We start from the raw sequence: 19,803 nt of genomic DNA on the forward strand, positions 1-19,803 counted from the left end.
TCCTTTATAACATACAACACCAAAACTACAAAATCGCTAAAAGTAGGGGGCCTGATTCCTTGGACAAATACCACTTTGTAATGTTTGGGTTTAAAGAAGAAACAAACAGTTTTAGAGCAGTTTTAGGTTCCCAGCAAAACTGAGCAAAAAGTTCAGAATCCCCCCACTCCCACCTGCCCAGCCTCCTCCACTATCAACATCCTGCGCCAGAGCGAACAAACGCCATTGATTTTCTCCTGCTGCTCTTCCGGCCAGAGTCACCCTTGACCCCACTGGGTGCTCCAGTCCGGGCTGTCGGTTTTCCAGCACTTCTCTGTAGCATAATCCCTCTTACTGTCATATTATGTAGTGTCATATTATGCGCCGCAGTAGTCTTCAGTTATTCTGTAAACCCTTCAACCTCTCATGGGGTCCTAACACAGCCCCTGGGACATAGGTGGTGCAAATATGACTACCTCTATCTGAGGGAGGAGGAAACAGAAGCCCAAAGAAGTCACATGGCTTGAGCAGATCACGTAACTATTTGGGTACCAGAAACTGAGACCTGGCACTTTTTGGAAATCATGCATTTGCCCTGTTTGGCTGAACTTCTAACTCCTTTCTTTCCCTTTGACCATTTAGCATATTCCTAATATGGAGACACATGCATCCTGCCCAGGCTAAGAGCTAGATGTTGAAGTCCAACTGAAGTTACCGAGCCAACTAGAGGAGTTATTTTTTCCTCTATCCAGAAAGCCAGTCTGTCTTCTCTCAGCAGCAGGTGTCCTTGGGCTTGCAGCCATCTTCCGGGGAGGAGCCATCCCTGGTCCCCACACGGGAGAGGGATGCTTTGCCTGGCCACACCTGTGAGTCTATTCATGGCCCACCCAGAGTGAGCAGCATGACAGTGTAGGAGACGGGCGAGAGGATGACTGAAGGGTTACGTCTGCAGGAGCAGCTTCAAGTCGTAACCTGTAAGACACAGACCTGGGTGTAGATGGCTTAAGTCGAGTGAAGGTGGGCACCAGAGAGGAGGAAGACCAGGAATTAGAAGACTGGATGGTCAACACTTTCAGTTGAAATCTAGAAGTTGGAGAAAGGAAAGCCAGAAGCCAGAGCTCTCAGAACTGGCTTGTGCTAATATGGTATGTGAGTATCCATGATGCTCTGGGATTGCTCATAGCCTAACCCCTGTACTCAGGTAATGAGGGACCACTAATCATGAGAGATGATGATTGAGTGGGGGTGGAGATAAAGTACTCTGGAAGGAGAAATGAAAAAAAGCTCTGCTATGTGATTCTGTCACAGAGAAGTCAAAACAGAAAAGGTTATTTAATCTAGAAAAGAACAGAGAAAGACAATCTTATGTTACAATAAAAGATTTGGAAAATGTGGGTCAAGGTAGCAAGGCATTAAATAAATAGTCAAATTCAGGATATTTTAAAACAACCAACTTCTTTAATTAGAAAGCAACAAACATGCAAATGGCAAGTGTAGAAATTTATTTGAACCAACATTTTCACTATAATGAAAATTACTCTTCAACATTGATCCAAGCTCCCACATTTGAAGGTTAGGGAAAATATTGCACTTTGCATTTTCTAGCACTCCTCATACATGGCAAAAAGTTTTTAAAACATTTCGCTAGTTTTGTTTTACACACACTCCCAAATTCATGCACACAATCATTCCAAACCAATGCTAGGTTATCCCCCCAAAAGGGAAAAACTCCAAAAAACCACAACCTTAAAATTGCACTAAAGCTCTGTAAAGAAAAAAATATAATAAATGTCTTATACAAATTTCAGAACATCTAAGTGCTTGCCAATAAGAGTTGATTATTCCTCATCCTCATTGTCATTCTCCTGACCAGAGCCTTCTGATCTGTCACTCTCCAACCGGTCTGGAAAACACAGATATGAGACAAAAAGAAATACCTTTATTATTACAAACTGATTAAAATGTATATAATTCAGAACATCATCCTGTAAAAAGCAGTTCACAGCTGTGCGTAGAAAAGTTATTTTTGCCTCTAGAGACAAAGAGTAAAGGAAACACAGCACTCTCAACTTTGAATATTCATGTAATTCCAAAGATATAAAAAGTACAAAGAAAAAACCCTAAAGATCTTGATCTACTGTGGTCTACTGCAATGATTGCAGACTGTGTTCCTGGGAGTCTGGGAGCCCTAGGAGGTGTATCAGGTGTCACCAAGGGGAGTGAGAGACAAGCTGTGCGGGAGAATTTGGTGATCATTCTTGAGGATCTGTGTATTTGTTTATAAAAATATTTCTTAAATATCTGCTATGTTCCAGGATACAATGGTAACCAAAACAGGCACAGTCTCTGTCCTCAAGGAGCTTATCTAGACCGAACACTCAAGGGAGTGTACAATTACAACCCGGCGAGTGAGCACGGCACGTCCTCTCAGGTTCCATGATTTACACTTGCTGTTCCTCTGCTTGGGACACCTTCACCCAGTTCTTCAGCTATAATGGTTCTGCTTACTCATCTCGATACAACTATTATTCCCTGTGTGAAACTTTCCCCAGACTTTTTCAAATACCCAACCTGCAGAATTATGAACTCCTTCCTTCACATTCCAGAATATTTTATATGTATCGTATAATAATTACAGTAATAGTTTGTTTGCCTATCTTCTTACAGACTAGACTGTGAGCTCCTGGGAGGGTAGCAGTTATTTATTTTATGTTCTAAGGGTCTAGTACAAGAGGTTCAATGAAGGTTTATCAAATAAATGAACGTAAGTTTTACTAAGATAAGATACATTACATTAGGGTATGTAAAGAAGGCAATAGTACCGAATAACTACCACCACTAGGATGGAATCCTTGCTATCACAGATTTCTCCAGGGTAAGCTGGGGGAAAAAAGGGTTAGACACGGGAAACAGTTCAGTCCCACTGTCAACACCAAGAGAAAACTGAATCCTGAGATTATCTACAGAGGCTTAAACAATCCCATTGGATTCTAAGTCAACACCACCAGTATACAGAAGGGAATGTATGTTTAATTGTCCAAGTGAATTAGATTAAATCCCCTCTACGCCAACTCCATTTCAATGTCAAACTAATGAGATAATGTATGTGTGTATGATTTGTAACCTGAATTATACAAATTTTAGTTATTACTATATAATAAGTGTTCAATACACATTTGTAAAATAAATGAACAAAATAAGATGATGATACACGTTCACAGGTCACTAAGGAATCTAAACACAGTGGAAGACTTTCTGATCAATAAAAGGCTACCTAAGGGATGTTAGTATAAAAGAGATTACACTATTTTTATTGTGTGATACACTTTCATGAGAGAAAAAAACATGAAGTTGCTATTCTGCTTAACTAGAGTATCATGAATAGGATACAACTGACTATATTCAACAAGCCTATTCTGTCATATTATTGGAGCATGAGGAAGCTCTATCAGCCTATTTCAAAATGTGCAGGGTGACCCAAATTCTTTTTGGTTGCCACACTTACGAATGAAGATGCGGAAATGGAGGGTAAGGAGGAAATGTCACAGCCTTCAAATCAAGGAGTTTACAGCAGACATTAGAATTCTGCAGAGTCCAGAGCAAGCGATAAGAAGTCGAGTGAGGGCCCGTAGAGCCTCTTACATAGGTCACACAGTAACTGACAGTGGCTTGTGGAATGAGGAAGAGGGCAGAACAGTTGTTCATTTCTCAAATCCTTCTCACTTAACTGCTGCCGAGTCATGTCTCTCAGAATATAAACCCAATTTCTAAGAATAAATTAAATGAAATCTTTTTGTCCACAAAGTGCTACTGAGGTAGTAAAACTGCAAAGCAGTTCAACACTTTCACAAATCTCTGGTTGGCAATTACAGACCCCGGAGATCTGAAAACACTGTGTTCTTTTAAATAAAAACTAGAAATAATCACTTCTTTATCCACGGTTTTCAAAAATTGGCAACACCAAATTGCTACTGTAAATAAGTTCTACATTTGTGGAAAGGTTCCTGTAATTCTCTGTTAGAAATATTTCTTCAAGAAATTTTTGATCGGAAAAGATAAGATGTGAAGAGATATTAAGTTTGCTTGGGGTGTGGGGAGGGGACAAGGGAGATATGAAAAAAATACCCCAAGGAAACCTGTGTTCCAACAAAACAGAGTCAATACAAGACTCATCGTTAGCTAGAGATTTGATACTAGAAGTTCATTCATTCGTTCACCCATTCATTCACGAAACACTATTATATGCTAAGCACTGTTCTAGAAGCTAGCTATCCAGCTGTGAATAAGACAAACTAGGTCTCTGGTCTTAATGAGCTCACTTTCTAGAGGAGAAAAACAGAAAATAAGAAATGTATTTTTCTCCTTTAATCTGTGTAACAAGACAAAAATAAAGAAATGAAGTTAGAATAAGTACTTGATGAAATAGGCAATGACCAGAGAGTGACTGAATGAGAAGGAGGGTGTGAGAAGGCACGTGAAACAACTTCACGCTGGGCGACTAGGGAAGACTTTTCTAAGGAGGTAACACTGGAGCTGAGACTTCAATTGTATGTTCAATTATTAGTGAAGTTGGGGGACGGAGTTGCCTAAAAGGCAGAGAAAACAGCCAGTGAAAAGGTCCTAAATATGCTAACAAGCTTGATGAATCTGAGGAGGAGGAAAGTAGCCATTTATGGCTGAAATGTAGTGGGCGAGGAGAAAACTGGAATGTGTCGACTCAGTGGCTGGCAAGTCTAGGTCATGTAGATCAGCGTATGAAGTCTGGGTTTTATTTTAAGAGCAGGTGGGGAGTCCCTGAGAATTTTAAGCAAGGGTGACATAACCTAATGTATATTTTTAAAAAGTGGGTCAGCAAACTATGGCCCCTGGGCAAATCCTCCCACAGCCTATTTCTGTAAATAAAGTTTTATTAAAGCAGAGCCATGCCCTTGATCTACATATTATCTATGGCTGCTTTTGCACCACAATGTCAGAAATGAGTAGCTGCAACAGAAACCACATGGCCCACAAAGCCTATTTACTATCTGGCCGTTTAAAGAAAAAGTTTACTGACCCACGTTTTATTTTTATTTTTGGCTGTGTTGGGTCTTCGTTGCTGTGTGCGGGCTTTCTCTAGTTGCGGTGAGCGGGTTTCTCATTGCGGTGGCTTCTTGTTGCGGAGCACGGGCTCTAGGCTTGCGGGCTTCGGTAGCTGCAGCACGTGGGCTCAGCAGTTGCAGCGTGTGGGCTCTAGGGCCTGTGGGCTTCAGTAGTTGTGGCTTGCAGGCTCTAGAGCGCAGGCTCAGTAGTTGTGGCACACAGGCTTAGTTGCTCCGCGGCATGTGGGATCTTCCCGGACCAGGGATCGAACTTGTGTCCCCTGCACTGGCAGGCAGATTCTTAACCACTGCGCCACCAGGGAAGTCCCTGACCCATGTTTTAAAAAGCTCCCTCTGTGCTGTGGAAATCAGACTGTATGAAGGCGAGAGCAGAAGCAGGGAGACCAAGGCAGATGAATATGGATTATATTCTGGAGTAAAGCTACCATAATTGATGGAGTGAATCTGTGTATGACTGGGTGAGTGCCTGTGAGCTCAATATGATGTTACGCTCTATAGATCCATCGTGGAGAACACTATGGCTATCTAGATGTACACGTGCCAAGGTCCAGAGGTATGAAGGGATGCTTCAGGGTTTTATAAATCATGTTAACATATTTGGACTCTATCCTAAGAGCATGAGGAGGCACAGGAGAATTTTAAGGAGGGGAATAAATTGATCAGATTCTAACATATTTTAGAAAAGATTAGAATGGTTCACACACCATCTCTCCAAAGCCTGTCAAAACTTCTAGGAATCTCAGAACTGCCTTTATCTCTCAAGAAGTTGCCTAGACTAAAAGTTTTTAGTACAGCATTCATGAGAATAATTTTGGTTGCTTTTTTAAAATGCAGAAGCTCAAACCCTATTCAGATGAAATGAATGAGAATCTTTAATAGATAGGAACCAGGTATTTGTAGTTTTTAAAAGGGGATTTAAAGTGCACTCTTCATTAAAAATCACAGCTTAAGCAGGAAGGAGCTGATTTCCCAGGAAGCCTTGTGGAGTAATGGAAAGGCTGAAGTATTCTGTGGCTAGATGGTGCTTCCATGATCAAAGTCTATTACTAACTCTCCTTGAATACACAGACATTATTGTACTTGGAATACAGGACAATGAAGAGAAGGAGAGGAAAGGAGTAGTTGACTCATCAAATAACTAGACATCTTAAGGATAAAAGCAGCAGAAATACAAACTCTTGGGTACCTTTTTCTATCTAGTCTTTTACCTAAGAGAAACAAGAGGGTGAGTTAAGTTGACTAAACCTTGATTGCTGACAAAAAGAAGTAAAAGAAAGGGAACCTTTATATTATAAAACATCTAATTCTAAAATCAAAGAAGGATGGTAATAACTATTAGTTAACAAACCATTGACACATTAGCACCTATTTAAAATAGATTCTTGGACTTCCCTGGTGGCGCAGTGATTACGAATCCGCCTGCCAATGCAGGGGACACGGGTTCGAGCCCTGGTCTGGGAAGATCCCACATGCCGAGGAGCAACTAAGCCCGTGCGCCACAACTACTGAGCCTGCACTCTAGAGTCTGCAAGCCACAACTACTGAGCCCACGTGCTGCAACTACTGAAGCCCACGCACCTAGAGCTCATGCTCTGCAACAAAGAGAAGCCACCGCAATGAGAAGCCCGCGCACTGCGATGAAGACCCAATGCAGCCCAAAATAAATAAATAAATAGATTTATTAGAAAAAATAAAATAGATTCTTGCACAAATGAAAGGAGAATTAGTTTCCTATAGGAAAACTCAGGAAGAACCATTCACCAGATGAACTCTTCATAAGAACAAGCAAATTTTAGTTGTCATAATCAGCAAATGTTTTTCTTGTTCTATAAAATGCTGCCTCCTCAAATCTGAAATCCAAGTGAATTTTAAAGGATACTGACTGTTATTGAAGAAAACATCAAAAGATGTTACAGTGATTAGAAGTACTACAATAATATTTTGTTGGACTACAAACATTTTGTGTTTACACTTTAGGTTTATTTTTTGTTTTGACTAATTGAAATTTTCACTCTTTCCTTGTAATAGTTAATATTTACAATTTGAGGGTTATTTTCTCTCCAGCTCTTTTAATTACAGACATAAGGGGCTTCTTTCAATTCTTCAGATGTACTACAGTCTCTCTCCTCTAGGACTTAGACAAATGCTACATACTGTTTATTTTGCCTGGAATACTTAGCTCTCCCTTCCCCACTCTCTGAGAAAGTGATATATAATCTACTGCTTATATAGACCTGAAGGTCTGAAACGGAAGTTATCCTAACAAAGAGTGAGGATGGGAGGGGACATCTTGATTATAAAGATCTCTGAGGTGGGAAAGAGTTTGATGTACCCCAAAATTCAGAGAGGGCCAGAGTGGATAGAGAAGGAAAGAATGCACTAGAAAAGCAGTTTGAGATCAGGTCATCCAGAGGACTGCGTGTCTTATTCATGACTTGAACGTGTTCCCGAAAGTGAAATTTGTAGGTAAAAGGGGAGTAAGTGCTTGGAAGCTAGTTTCAAATTCAGGCTTTACCATTTATCAGTTATGTGACCTGGGGTGAGTTATTACAAATAATCTACTTTGTAAAGGGTTGGAGCTAACTGAGGATAAATTTGTGAAATGACTGGTATATTGCCTGATACATTACAGGTATTCCTTAAATGGTGGTGGTTGTTATTATTAAATAATACCCAACATATGAAGAAATTTGTGATATCAGTGAAGAGTGAGTGATGAACACTTTGTTTATAATGGATACTGGATATTTTCTACTGTTATGAACACAGGTTATTCCACTCCTTCTTGAATATTAGTTGTAATATACACAATTTTGTATCTGTGGCACTGAACCTCAGTTTATCATCTAAAACAAAAAATTACTGAAAAAAACATACTGAGCTATCTGTTTCAACCTCTGTAGTAACACGTTACATTTATTTTTGTCTGGGCTGTGAGTGATTTTGACCAAACCTACCATTAAAGGGTACTTACTATAACATATCTTAAGGTTTATGGTATGATCTTCCACTCTGAGAAGAAAAGCACAGCTGATAAAAGTTTTCAAGTGACTTCATCTTTTCACTTTGACACTTTTCAATAAAGTTGGCTCATGGGGATATAAATTACTGTACTAAGATCAAGAATTCATAGAACTCCTCGTTCAAAAGTTAAGCTGCCTTCCATGCACCTGTTCCCTCTGAGAGGACTTAATGTCAGCAAGAAATAAACTTCTGTGTTAAAAAAAAAAAAAAAAGTTAAGCTGCCTTGATTTTGTAATTTAAGGAAATTTTTACTTTACATTTTACTTTACTTTTTACTTTTACTTTACTTTTTACTTCACTTCACTTCACTTTATTGGCTGTGCTGCATGGCACGCGGGATCTTAGTTCCCCAACCAATCGAACCCATGCCCCCTGCAGTGGAAGCTCGGAGTCCTAACCAATGGACCACCAGGGAAGTCCCTTTTTTAAAAAAATAAATCCCTTTAAAGTAGATCTTAAATAATAATGTTTTTCAAATATAATAATGATTTTAATAGTACACTGACAGTTCTTACCAGCTCGAATATGATTCAGTGAAGCCAACATCCTCAACATGAAAGAGGCTGGAACTGTAATGGTATTTCTAGTCTCTTCCAGCATGAGTTCATTTCGAGTTATAACCTATGAGGCAAGTTAAATAACCATGTCAAAGATCACAGGGTAACTGTACCTCTTCCTTAGAGATTAGGAGAACAGTAAAAAATTAGCAGGAATTATTTCATTCTTCATATATATCTATATATGTCTATATTTCCACCTTAAGGCTACTCAGTGCCAAATAATTACTTTAACTTGCATTCGACAGAGTAAGATCAGAGAACACTACTCTTTCAACTGGCAGAAAGACAAAGGTCAAACCTTGAGGCTACTTAAAACATTCAAGAATTCAATTTATTTTTACTTATAATTTGTTTTCCAGAGCAGTGTACTTTGTGTCTGCTTATTATTTTCCCATCTAGTAGAACTGATACTTTTAGTGCAGAGTAGTGTTAAATTATTATCCCTGGGTCACTTGGGTCCCTCAAGAAAAATGTTACCTCGACTGAAGCAAAGTAATCTTGAAAAATAAACCTTTGGATAAGAGTTACCAATGAATTGTGTCTTAAGTACCAAGAATTGGACTAAATGAACATCCATGAACACCTAGGGAGCTAATGTATAATCACAGGCAAAGGAAAAAAGAAAGAGGAAAAGCAAAGGTCATGGCAAAGGAAAAACAGGAAGAAAGAAAGGAAAGCATGAGAGGAAGGAAAAGATGCTAACCTGATCAGCAGTCCCCCAATGATACTACAATATTTTTTCAACTCATCAGGGTGCCCGACAGGGCCCTTTACAACCATGCCCCAACCTAGCTTTTTAGTCCAACTGAGCTGCTTTCATATGTGTCCTCTAGGTTTCAGCACAATGGTGGTTCATTTACCTTATAGTAACTTGAAACACGCTGATCCTTCTGTCTTAAATGTTCCTTTGATCCTTGTATGCCTAGTAAACTCAGTCCAATTCTTATTTCCTCTGTGAAGACCTTCCCATCCCATCTATTCCATTTGCAAGCACGGCTGTTCCTTTCTATGGGCTTCCAAAACACCATGTGTACATCTCTGACACTCAGCACACTATATTCTAGCTGTTTATATGTCTGTTTTTTCCACTAGTCTTTAAGTTCTGAAGGAAGGGTTTATCTTTTTAAATTCAGCACTGTGCCTGACATACACCAAGTGTTTTATATGTGTCTATTAAATGAGTAAAAGTATACGTGGGAATTTCACTGTGAACTGTCAACCTTGGTCTAGAGAACTAGTTTTCCAACTCATTAATATTTTTAGCAATGAACTCTTATTTTATTGTTTTAAGAGGGGGTAGTATCAACCTTAAGTCGCACTCCCCTCCTCAAAGAAGTTCAACGATTAGTTAGTAGCTGATTAATGCAATGGATCCTTATTTTCATAAGAAATCTTATATGGAAACCCAAAAATGAAAACCCTGGTTGCAGTTGGGAAAGAAATGCCCAGAGTTTAGCTTTCATATCATCCATCTTCCTGCTTCCAATCCTGTAAAAAACCTAGAGCTTCAGAGAACTCAGTTTGAAAACTAGTGATGTAACAGTAGCTTCAGAAGCTGAGGAAATCTTAAAATATAATCATAAAGGAGAAGAGCCTCCAATTGTTTGTTCTGCTACCTATTTGGCTATGATTATGGAGAACAGCTATAGTAAAACTATTTTCTTAAAAGGACATAGTGTTTTTTTTTTAATGATTCTCCATTGCAATAAGCACAAATAGTCAACCTATTTTTCTTAAACTACAATATACTATATCTGTTACTAACAATAATCAATATTCTACTTATCCAAATAATATTCCAATTTTTACCTCTATAGTATTGTGGGCATGTTTTATTTTTAACTTTTCTTTTTCTTAAAATTTGACCTCATTAAATGAATTAACTTGTTTTATGTTACCAACTAATAACAAAATGAGCTGCTTTGATTCTTCTTAAAACAACAGTTCAGGAACAAAGTGAAATATGTTCTATAATAAGTATAATAAAAATCTTACTTCATCAGCAAGTTTTCGGTTAAAGATCCTTGACTCTTCTAGTGGTGACCAGATCTTTATGTCATAATCTATGCCAGACGAGGCTAGAACTAGAAATAAAATGTTCACATTAATATAAAGCTTAGAAATATGCCATTAATTCATGTAAATTTATAATGTATATATGCATGTATGTATATGTTCAGCAAAATTGACTTAGAATGGAAATTGTACTGATATATTTAATTGTTAACTGAGAATATTATTTTGAAGATTTCCTAAAAGTTACTCTAGAACACAATTTTAAGATCATCTTGAAATCACTCAAATTTTTTTCTTATTTACTGCTCTTTTATGAGAAACACGGGCAATTTCAAATGGAAGGCAAGAACAAGCCAATGCTCCTTTGTTCTGGTAAATTAATTCAGATATGTGAAGACTAAAAGGCTTGGAGGTTCAATTTGGTTAAGTAGTGAAAAGTTCAATCAGCCAAACCTCTTACAGCTGATAAAACTTAGAAGAACTCTTAGGAGTATAAACTCTTTAACCTATTTCCCCATATTTTCTGCCAAAAGCAGGTTATAAGTGTTTTTTGTTTTAAACCCCAAATAGCAATACTTGACCCTAGTGGCTGCCTACTAGGATAATTTGGATTATTTTTATATTAACAACTAGAAAAAAGTTGAAGCTGATTAATCATACTAATGATTTCTAGCCCTTGCCTTATAAAAGGTCATCTTACTTGGGTCAAACGGGTGTGGCTGCAGGCAGTTTACCACGTGATTATCAGCTTCCAGAAGCATTAAATGTTCAGCAGTGTGACGATCCCAGATGAAGATATGGCCACAGTCAGAACCACTCATTACAAAGTTAGCACCCCAGAAATTGGCTTCTTTTATCTAAGGGTTAAAAAAAGGAAATGATACGAGAATTCAAATCAAAGTTATTAAAAAAGATTTATTCTATTCTCAAGTTACAACAATTAATTGGCTTAGAAAATAAAAAATTGAAGAGAGCCTTTGTCTTCTAGTATATTGAAATCATGATAGAGATTTTTCAGCAGGGATAAAGTGGCACTAAGTAATGAAAAGTCCCCCATGAAGATAGGGATTTGCTTTGTTCAATGCTATATTTATAGTGCCTGAAACAGTACTTGGCACACAGTAGGTGCTGAGATAATAACTGCTAAATGAATGAATGGGATTTCTGCGTTTTGAACAGTATAATGGAAACATATATATATGTTACTGAACTTTCCAAAAACGGTTCCATTTTAGCTTTTACAAGATAATAAAAAGAATTCATAGAAAAAAATGAATTGTTCCCTCCTGTATCTTGCTTTATGCCAAAAGAACAAAAAGTACCAATCTTTTTATTAGCTATTAGAAGCTCTCACAATCAAGGAGGAAAGATATAAATACATATTTACTTTTATGAAGCAATGAGACAAAGGGTATGTTAGAATGGTTATGATGGAATTTTTCAGCAGATGCACATGAATGAACCATCAAAAATCTTTGTACTTCATATCAGAATTTTTGAAATCATTTTATGTGCAGCTGCTACTTTGCTATTTTTGGCAAAGCAAAGGAGGGGAGCCAATTTTGTTACTTGGAACTACAATACTTTTATATTTACTTGTCTTTTTTTCTTCCATTCCTATCCCTAATTATTTTCATCCAAAATTTTAACCAGCAAAATGCAAGAAATATAAATTGGTTACTTCTATTAATAAAGAGTATTCTTTGAGAATGATTAAATTATTACTACCAATGATATCTATAGAGACAGCTAATTATTTCCCCATCCCAAAGTTACTTTTTGCCTTGACTCTGAAGAAAGCAGATTAAAACTGATTCTGTAGATACTTTTTGATAACTCAATGAATATATGAGAACACTTTCTAGATATGAATGGTTCGGAGTAACAGTTATGTTAATCATCTCAAGATTCTCTTAGTAAACAGTTAATATTGCATTGGGTATATAGACTTCTGGGTTATAAAAACTTGAAAAGATCTTAGAGATCATCTGGTCTATTCTTATTTCATAGATGAGGAAATTAAAGTCTAGAAAGACAAGGTGACTAAAACAAATCTTTACTTGTCAATCTTTAAAAGAGTTATGATTAATCTGACTATATTTTGCAATGAACCTGGATTTCATGTATCCAAATCTTTCTCTCCAAAACCGACAAAGGGCACTAATATGAACTAAAAAAATCTACTAGGAAAGTAGACAACAAGTGTGAGAGAGCAAAAAAGAAGCAATGGTTACTTGTACAAGCTAGAATTTTTTAAATTCTACGATAGTTCCTCAGTAGGGTAGAGTTTTCCTATAAAAAATGATGGTCTTTCACAATATATTATAGGACGAAAAGAACTATGTTTGGGTAAAGAGATAACTGTGAAGGTGCAATAATATATTAGAATCACACTGGCATATATGAAAATAATCATTATGGAAAAAAATTCATATTATGAAATTGCAGTTCTTCCAAAGAATGTCATGAGTATATGGTACCATTGTCCTGGAGTTGCGATGGCCCTTATAAACCATCTTTACTAGTGGCCTTCTAATGTTCAAGGTATCCAATTCCTCCATTTCTTTTCTTTCTTTTCTCCGCCTGAAGAACTCCTGAATTCGGGCAACAGCAGAGCGTCTATGAATTACATATTATAAGAAAAAACAGAAGTAAGTAAAAAACATTCACAGGCCACTACAGAATGAAAATGAGCAACGTTAAAGTACGGTAAAGTCTAGAAAACATTTAAACTAAACATTATGTCAATAAGGCATCCCCAACCAAAAGCATAAAGAGGCAGACACAACAGTGAGACTACATCAGACTAGTTGAGTTACTAAAACAAAACGTTTTAGTTAAGAGATCACTTAGAAATTTGGTACTGGTTGAGAGAGTAAAGGAAATAGCATGCAGCACACTTTTTAAAGGGCTGTTTTATAAAAACATAATACAGACAAAATTAATATGCAATTTACTACAAATAAAACAAAACCTATTCAATATTATTTGTCCTCTCCATATTAGGAAATGTAAAGGCATAAAGAGAAACCAAAAGAAGAAACTAAGGTTAACATATAATTTCAGTGGATAAACTTATGTTTTGAGATTTTGTTTAAAGATGTTTGTTCTCAGCAAAGAACAGACTAGTCAAGAAAAACAATATTAATATACATGAATAAAACAAGGATCTTCAAATAGAATCTATTCTATATGAACTCCATATTAGAGTACAGATTTGGAGCTAATGAGGCTGATTTTACTCTCCTAAGAACTGAGTTGGTCACAAAACTAGAGAATAAAGAACAATGGACTCTTTTTAAGACTAATTTAATTATTAGAAAAAACTTTTCCTAACACATGTTACTGAATAACTTTGTTAGTTTGAACTTCTTATTTAAAACATTATATTTTGCCATATAACAGACCAAAAATCCAAAATATATAAAATATCTACAAATCAGTATGAAAAATGAACACTATAATAGAAAAAAAGTAAAGAACATGAATAGGGAAATTATAGAAGAAAGAAACTTAATAAATATACAAAAGGATGCCCAGCCTCACTAATATTAAGATAAAAATAAAAACAAATTGATCTTTTTGTATGTCTATCAGATTAAAAAATTTTTTACATCTATCAGAGTGGCAAGAATACAGGAAAATAGGCACTACTGGTAGGAGTTTGAAAGTTTTATATATAAAAAAGTACACTCTTTTGTTGTAAACTTTTGACTGAAGTAGAACACATATTCAGGAAGGTATAAAATCATAAATGTGTAGCTCAATGGATTTTTGCAAAATAGCCCCGTGTAACCAGCACCAGTATGAGAGAGAGAGAATAAATAGAATTCCAGAAGTCTCTCTATGCTCCATTCCCATTATTATACTCCCCTTATAGGAAACCACTATTCTGACTTCTAACATGATGAATTTTGCCTGTTTGTGAACATTAACTAAATGGAATCATATGAAATATATTTTGTGTCTAGCTTCTTTACCTCAATATTACATTTGTAAGATTCATCCATGTTGTTGAATTTAGCTATAGTTCATTCATCCTCTTTGCTGTAGAGTACTACTTTGTATAAATACATTATAATTTACTTTTTCCATTCAACTGTTGGTGAACATTGGGTTGTTTACAGGTTTTGATTACTGAAATAGTGCTTTGGCGAACATATGTCCATATTTCTGTTGAGTATATATCCAGGAGTGGAATTGCTGGACCACAGTATGTGCATATGGTCAGCTTTAACAGATACTCCCAAACAATTTTCCAAAGTGGTTACAGCAATTTATAATTCCACTGGCAATATATTAGTGTTCCAGTACAACATATTTTTGAGGAGAAATTAAATAATATCCATTAAAATTTAAAACATGTATTTGCTTTGATGTAGCAATTTCATCTTTTAAAAATGTATGTAGAAAAATGAATATGCAAATATATATATACACACAATATATACAGACACACACACACACACACACATATATTCACTGCAGTACTTTGAGAAACACTGGAAATAATCTAAATGTCTTATACATAGAAAGGATAGGTTAAATAAATTACGGTACATCCATACATTGGAATACTTATGCCACCATTAAAAACAATAAGAAAGATCCATAAACAAGAACATGAAAAATGTCAGCATTATCCTACTGAATCTACAACATAGGTTAAAAAATAATTCATAGGGGAAAAATTTATATATATATACATAGAAAGAGTCTGGAAAACCAGACACTAAATTGTTAATAACACTTTCTAAAACAATTACATAACAATTATGTAGTCTTATAATAAAAAGGTATTTTCTTTTTCATAAAATGGTATAAATTCTATAGGCTTATTTAAAAAGTGTTTAAAAAACTTTATCCTATGCTATATATATGTTAAAAAAAAAAGGGTCTAAAATTTTAAGTTAGATATTGTTAGAAACTACCACACAGAAAGCTGACATGTTTAGTTTACTCTGATTATCTCTTTCTGATTGGGAAGTGATAAATGGGAAGGGCTGAGAGTTCAAATGTTCTCAAAAGAAGCATAATTAATATGATTGAAACTCTCTTTTTTCTAAAGTGGAAGAGAAAAGGACACTCAATCAGTTAAAAATATGTGATTAACAAGAAACCAATAAAGAAAAAACTCATGCTAAGAAAGAGTATCTAGAAACTAACATAACATTGTAAATCAACTATACCTCTATAAAATAAATTAAAAAAAAAAAGAGTATCAGGTAGTAGGGGAAATAGAAATAATCCTGCTGATAAACTGAAGGCCTTGGGAGCTATAAATGGAAAAAGAAACTATATGAGAAATTAAGAATTAGACAAAAGCTCAAACCATTTAAAACAAGGTGTGTGGGCAAAATTAAAGTTGAATGAGTAATGAGATGATAGTAATTAAGAATTAGTGAGGATGGTACCAAATCATAAGTGTTCATTTCACTTAAAAGTTTGCTCTAGAATATGGTCTAATTTACTGCTCAATGTTTGTTTGGCTTAACAATCCTGATAAAGAATAATTTTGAAAAATAGATCTCAAGCTATGCAGTTTGTATTGTCCAGTTTAGATAAAAGATTAGGGCACCTACCACTATCTCGCTGTAGGAAAATGATCTAAAACAGAAAAAAAAGCTTCAAGTACACAAATTTCAAATTAGAAGATAAAAAGTGACAGTAGATGCTATACTTGTATATATAGTCAGGTAATGTCCAACACAGCAAACAGTTCTAAAAGAAATGAATAAACTTAGAATGAATACATTGAGGGGAATTCCCTGGCAGTCCACTGGTTAGGACTCCGCACTTTCACTGCCAAGGGCCTGGGTTCAATCCCTGGTCGGGGAACTAATATCCCTCTGGCTGTGTGGCCAAAAAAAAAAAAAATTAACACACTGAAACCACTTTCCTAGAGGATATTTCATAAGAAACACCAAAAGAATATAAGATGTTGAAAATAATTTGTAATTTATTACTTTGCAAATTTAATCAAATTAAAATTAAAATGATACATACCTATGAAGAACACCAATCAGCAAACAAATATTTATTAAAAGCCTACTATTTGCAAAGTTGTTTTTGAGAATATTAGTTATTAATTCTTTTATATACATATGATAGCTTATGTTAACTTGGCATGCAATTTAAAATTCATAAAAGACATTATAAAGTTCAGTAAGCATGGAAAATTTCAAACGTAAACAATAAATAAAGAGTATACATTCCAACCCAATGGAGGAAAAAAAATGAAAAAAGCAAAACAACAACAGCAAAAAGATAAAAATCTTAATCCTAAAAAAGACAGGAAAGTTAAAAAAAATTAGGTAAAACAGGATAATTAGAAGTAAAAAGTTGGAAACAAGTCCAAAAGTAGCCATGATAATAATAAAGAGACTAAATTCAATTCACTAAATGGAGAAAAATGAGATTGTCTCAGACATACCTAAAGTATTAGGACAAGGAAAGATTTCAGGGAAAAGGATATTGTGCAAATACTAATCAAATGAAAGGTAGCATAGCTACAGTAATATCAGACAAAACAGACTAAGATAAAAAGTAGCATTAAAGGTAGAGAGGATTACTACATATATAATAAGTTCAGTTTACCAGGAAGATATAACAATTTAACATATATGCACACAATAAAAAGCCTCAAACTGCATTAAAAAAGGAAATGACAGAACTACAAGGAGAATTAGATACATACAACATTTTAATGATTTCAATACATCTCTCTCACTATTTTATAAGTCAAGCTAGCAAAAAATATAGATAATATGAACAGCACAATTAACAGTCTTAATCGAATGGTCACATATAAAATTCTACATTAAAAATTAAAGTCATATGCTTTTCAAGCACACATGGAACATTTACAAATTTATCATGTACAAGGCCACAAAGCCACTTTCTACAAATTTCAAAGTATGGGTCTAAACCAATCATGTTCTCTGACCACAAATTAGATATTAATGAAAAAAAGCTGAATGTATACAACTAAAGAAGTTAGAAAAAGAACCACAAAGGAATCTCAAATAATATACAAGGAAGGAAATAATAAAGAGAGAAAAAAAAGTAGAAATATAAAACAAAGGGGTTAACAAATATGAGAGAAATCAACGAAGCCAAAAGTTGTTTCTTTTTCTTTCTTTTTTTTTTTTTTGGTCGTGCCACACGGCTTGCCAGATCTTAGTTCCCTGACCAGGATAATGGAGAAAAAATTAAGGGGGTTCAAAGAAATAATGTTATGAATAAAAAGGTGGCTATAACTAAAGACACAGCAGGAATTAAAAAGACAATAAAAATACTATAATAAATTTGAAAAGTTAGATGAATCGACAAATTGAAAAATATTACCTAAAACTGACTAAAGAAGAGAGAGTTGAAATAGTCCTGTAATTATTAAAGAATCGAAATAATACTTAAAAACCATACCCCAAAGAAAATACCAGTTCCAGATGGTTTTATAAGTAGGGTCTACTAAATTTTCAAAGAAAAGATCATTCCAATCTTATACAAACTCTGCCAGAGAAAAGAAAAAGAGGAAATATTCTTCTACTCATTCTCTGAGGCTAATGTAACTTTTTACCAAAAAAAGGGTCATGAGACTATAAGAAAGGAAATTCAGTCAGAATATAGATGCAAAAGTCCTCACAAAATATTAGCAAACCAAATCCAACAACATGTCCAAAAGATAATCTATCATGACCAAGTTAGATTTATCTCAGGAGTATAAAGATTGTTTAACCTGCTTCCACATGCAAGGAGCTTGAAGGTTCCCACTTCGCAGCTAATAAGTAAAAGCTGAATGGACTGAAAAATCAACTCTTCTTGGATCCCTAAGAGAGGGGAGGACACCAGGCATCACAGAACTCTAGAATGTGTCCCCTCCCCCCACACATCACATTACTAAAGGCCTATTTACCGCAGTTCCTATTACCTAGTACATCATATACAGCTATGAAAAAAAAATTACAAGGCACACCAAAAGGCAAAAAACACAATCTGAAGAGACAGCATGAGAACCAGATATGGCAGCGATGTTGGAATTCTCAGACTAGGAATTTATTTATTTATTTATTTATTTATTTTAACATCTTTATTGGAGTATAATTGCTTTACAATGGTGTGTTAGTTTCTGCTTTATAACAAAGTGAATCAGCTATACATATACATATATCCCCGTATCTCCTCCCTCTTGCGACAGACCAGGAATTTAAAACAACTATGATTCGGACTTCCCTGGCGGTCCAGTGGTTAAGACTCTGCACTTCCCATTCAGGGGGCACGGGTTTGATCCCTGGTCGGGGAACTGAGATCCCACATGCTGCACCACATGGCCAAAAAAAAAAAAAAAAGATCCTTCCTGCCATCAGCATCCTCAGACCTCCCCTGTCCCCCAGACTACTGCAACAGCTCTGAAAGCTTCCTGACCTCTCCCAATGCCAGCCAACCTATAAAGCCTCCTCCCCCAGCACCTGGGGAATTTGTCTTCAGGGCTCTCATTCCCCTTTAAAAGAATAAAAAAATATATAAAACAACTATGATTAATATGCTAAGGGCTCTTTAACTGATAAAGTAGACAGCATGCAAGAATAGATGGGCAATGTAAGCAGAGAGATGAAAACCCTAAGAAAGAAACAAAAAGAAATGCAAGAGATCAAAAACACTGGAACAGAAACAAAGACTACCTTTGATGGGCTTATTAGTAGACTGGACATGGCTGAGAAAAGAATCTTTGCGCTAAAGGCTATATCAACAGAATCCTTTAAAACCGAAAAGCAAAGAGAGCAAAGATTGAAAAAAACAAACAGAATATCCAAGGACTGTAGGATAACTATCAATACAAAAAGTGTAACACAGGCATAATGGGAATATCAGAGTGAGAAGAAAGGAACAGAAGAAATATTTGAAACAATAATGACTGAGAATTTCCCCAAATTAATGTGAGACACCGAACCACAGATCCAGGAAGCTCAGAGAACACCTTGCAGGATAAATGCCAAAAAAGAACTATACTTTGGCATATCACTTTCAAAATATGAAAATCAAAGAAAAAATCCTGAAAGAAGTCTGAGGAAAAAAAAATCATACCTATAAAGGAATAAAGATAAGAATCACATCCAACTTCTCCT

At 35.6% G+C, this 19,803-nt stretch overlaps 1 protein-coding gene across 4 annotated transcripts in view; it reads right to left on the reverse strand.

Annotated features, from left to right (window-relative positions):
- Positions 1-1,415: 1,415 nt before the first annotated feature.
- DCAF6 (DDB1 and CUL4 associated factor 6) overlaps positions 1,416-19,803 on the reverse strand; it is a 166,001-nt gene continuing 147,613 nt past the window's right edge. For all 4 annotated transcript variants that reach the window (XM_061183138.1, XM_061183137.1, XM_061183136.1 and 1 more), the window contains 5 exons: positions 13,159-13,297; positions 11,379-11,535; positions 10,658-10,746; positions 8,618-8,723; positions 1,416-1,882 (listed from right to left, as the gene is read on the reverse strand). In XM_061183138.1, coding sequence (XP_061039121.1) covers positions 1,818-1,882; positions 8,618-8,723; positions 10,658-10,746; positions 11,379-11,535; positions 13,159-13,297 — 556 coding nt within the window. In that variant the 3' untranslated portion in view covers positions 1,416-1,817. The remainder of the gene's footprint in view (positions 1,883-8,617; positions 8,724-10,657; positions 10,747-11,378; positions 11,536-13,158; positions 13,298-19,803) is intronic.

The sequence above is a fragment of the Eubalaena glacialis genome, chromosome 3 (genome assembly GCF_028564815.1).
Source record: "Eubalaena glacialis isolate mEubGla1 chromosome 3, mEubGla1.1.hap2.+ XY, whole genome shotgun sequence".
NCBI lineage: Eukaryota > Metazoa > Chordata > Mammalia > Artiodactyla > Balaenidae > Eubalaena > Eubalaena glacialis.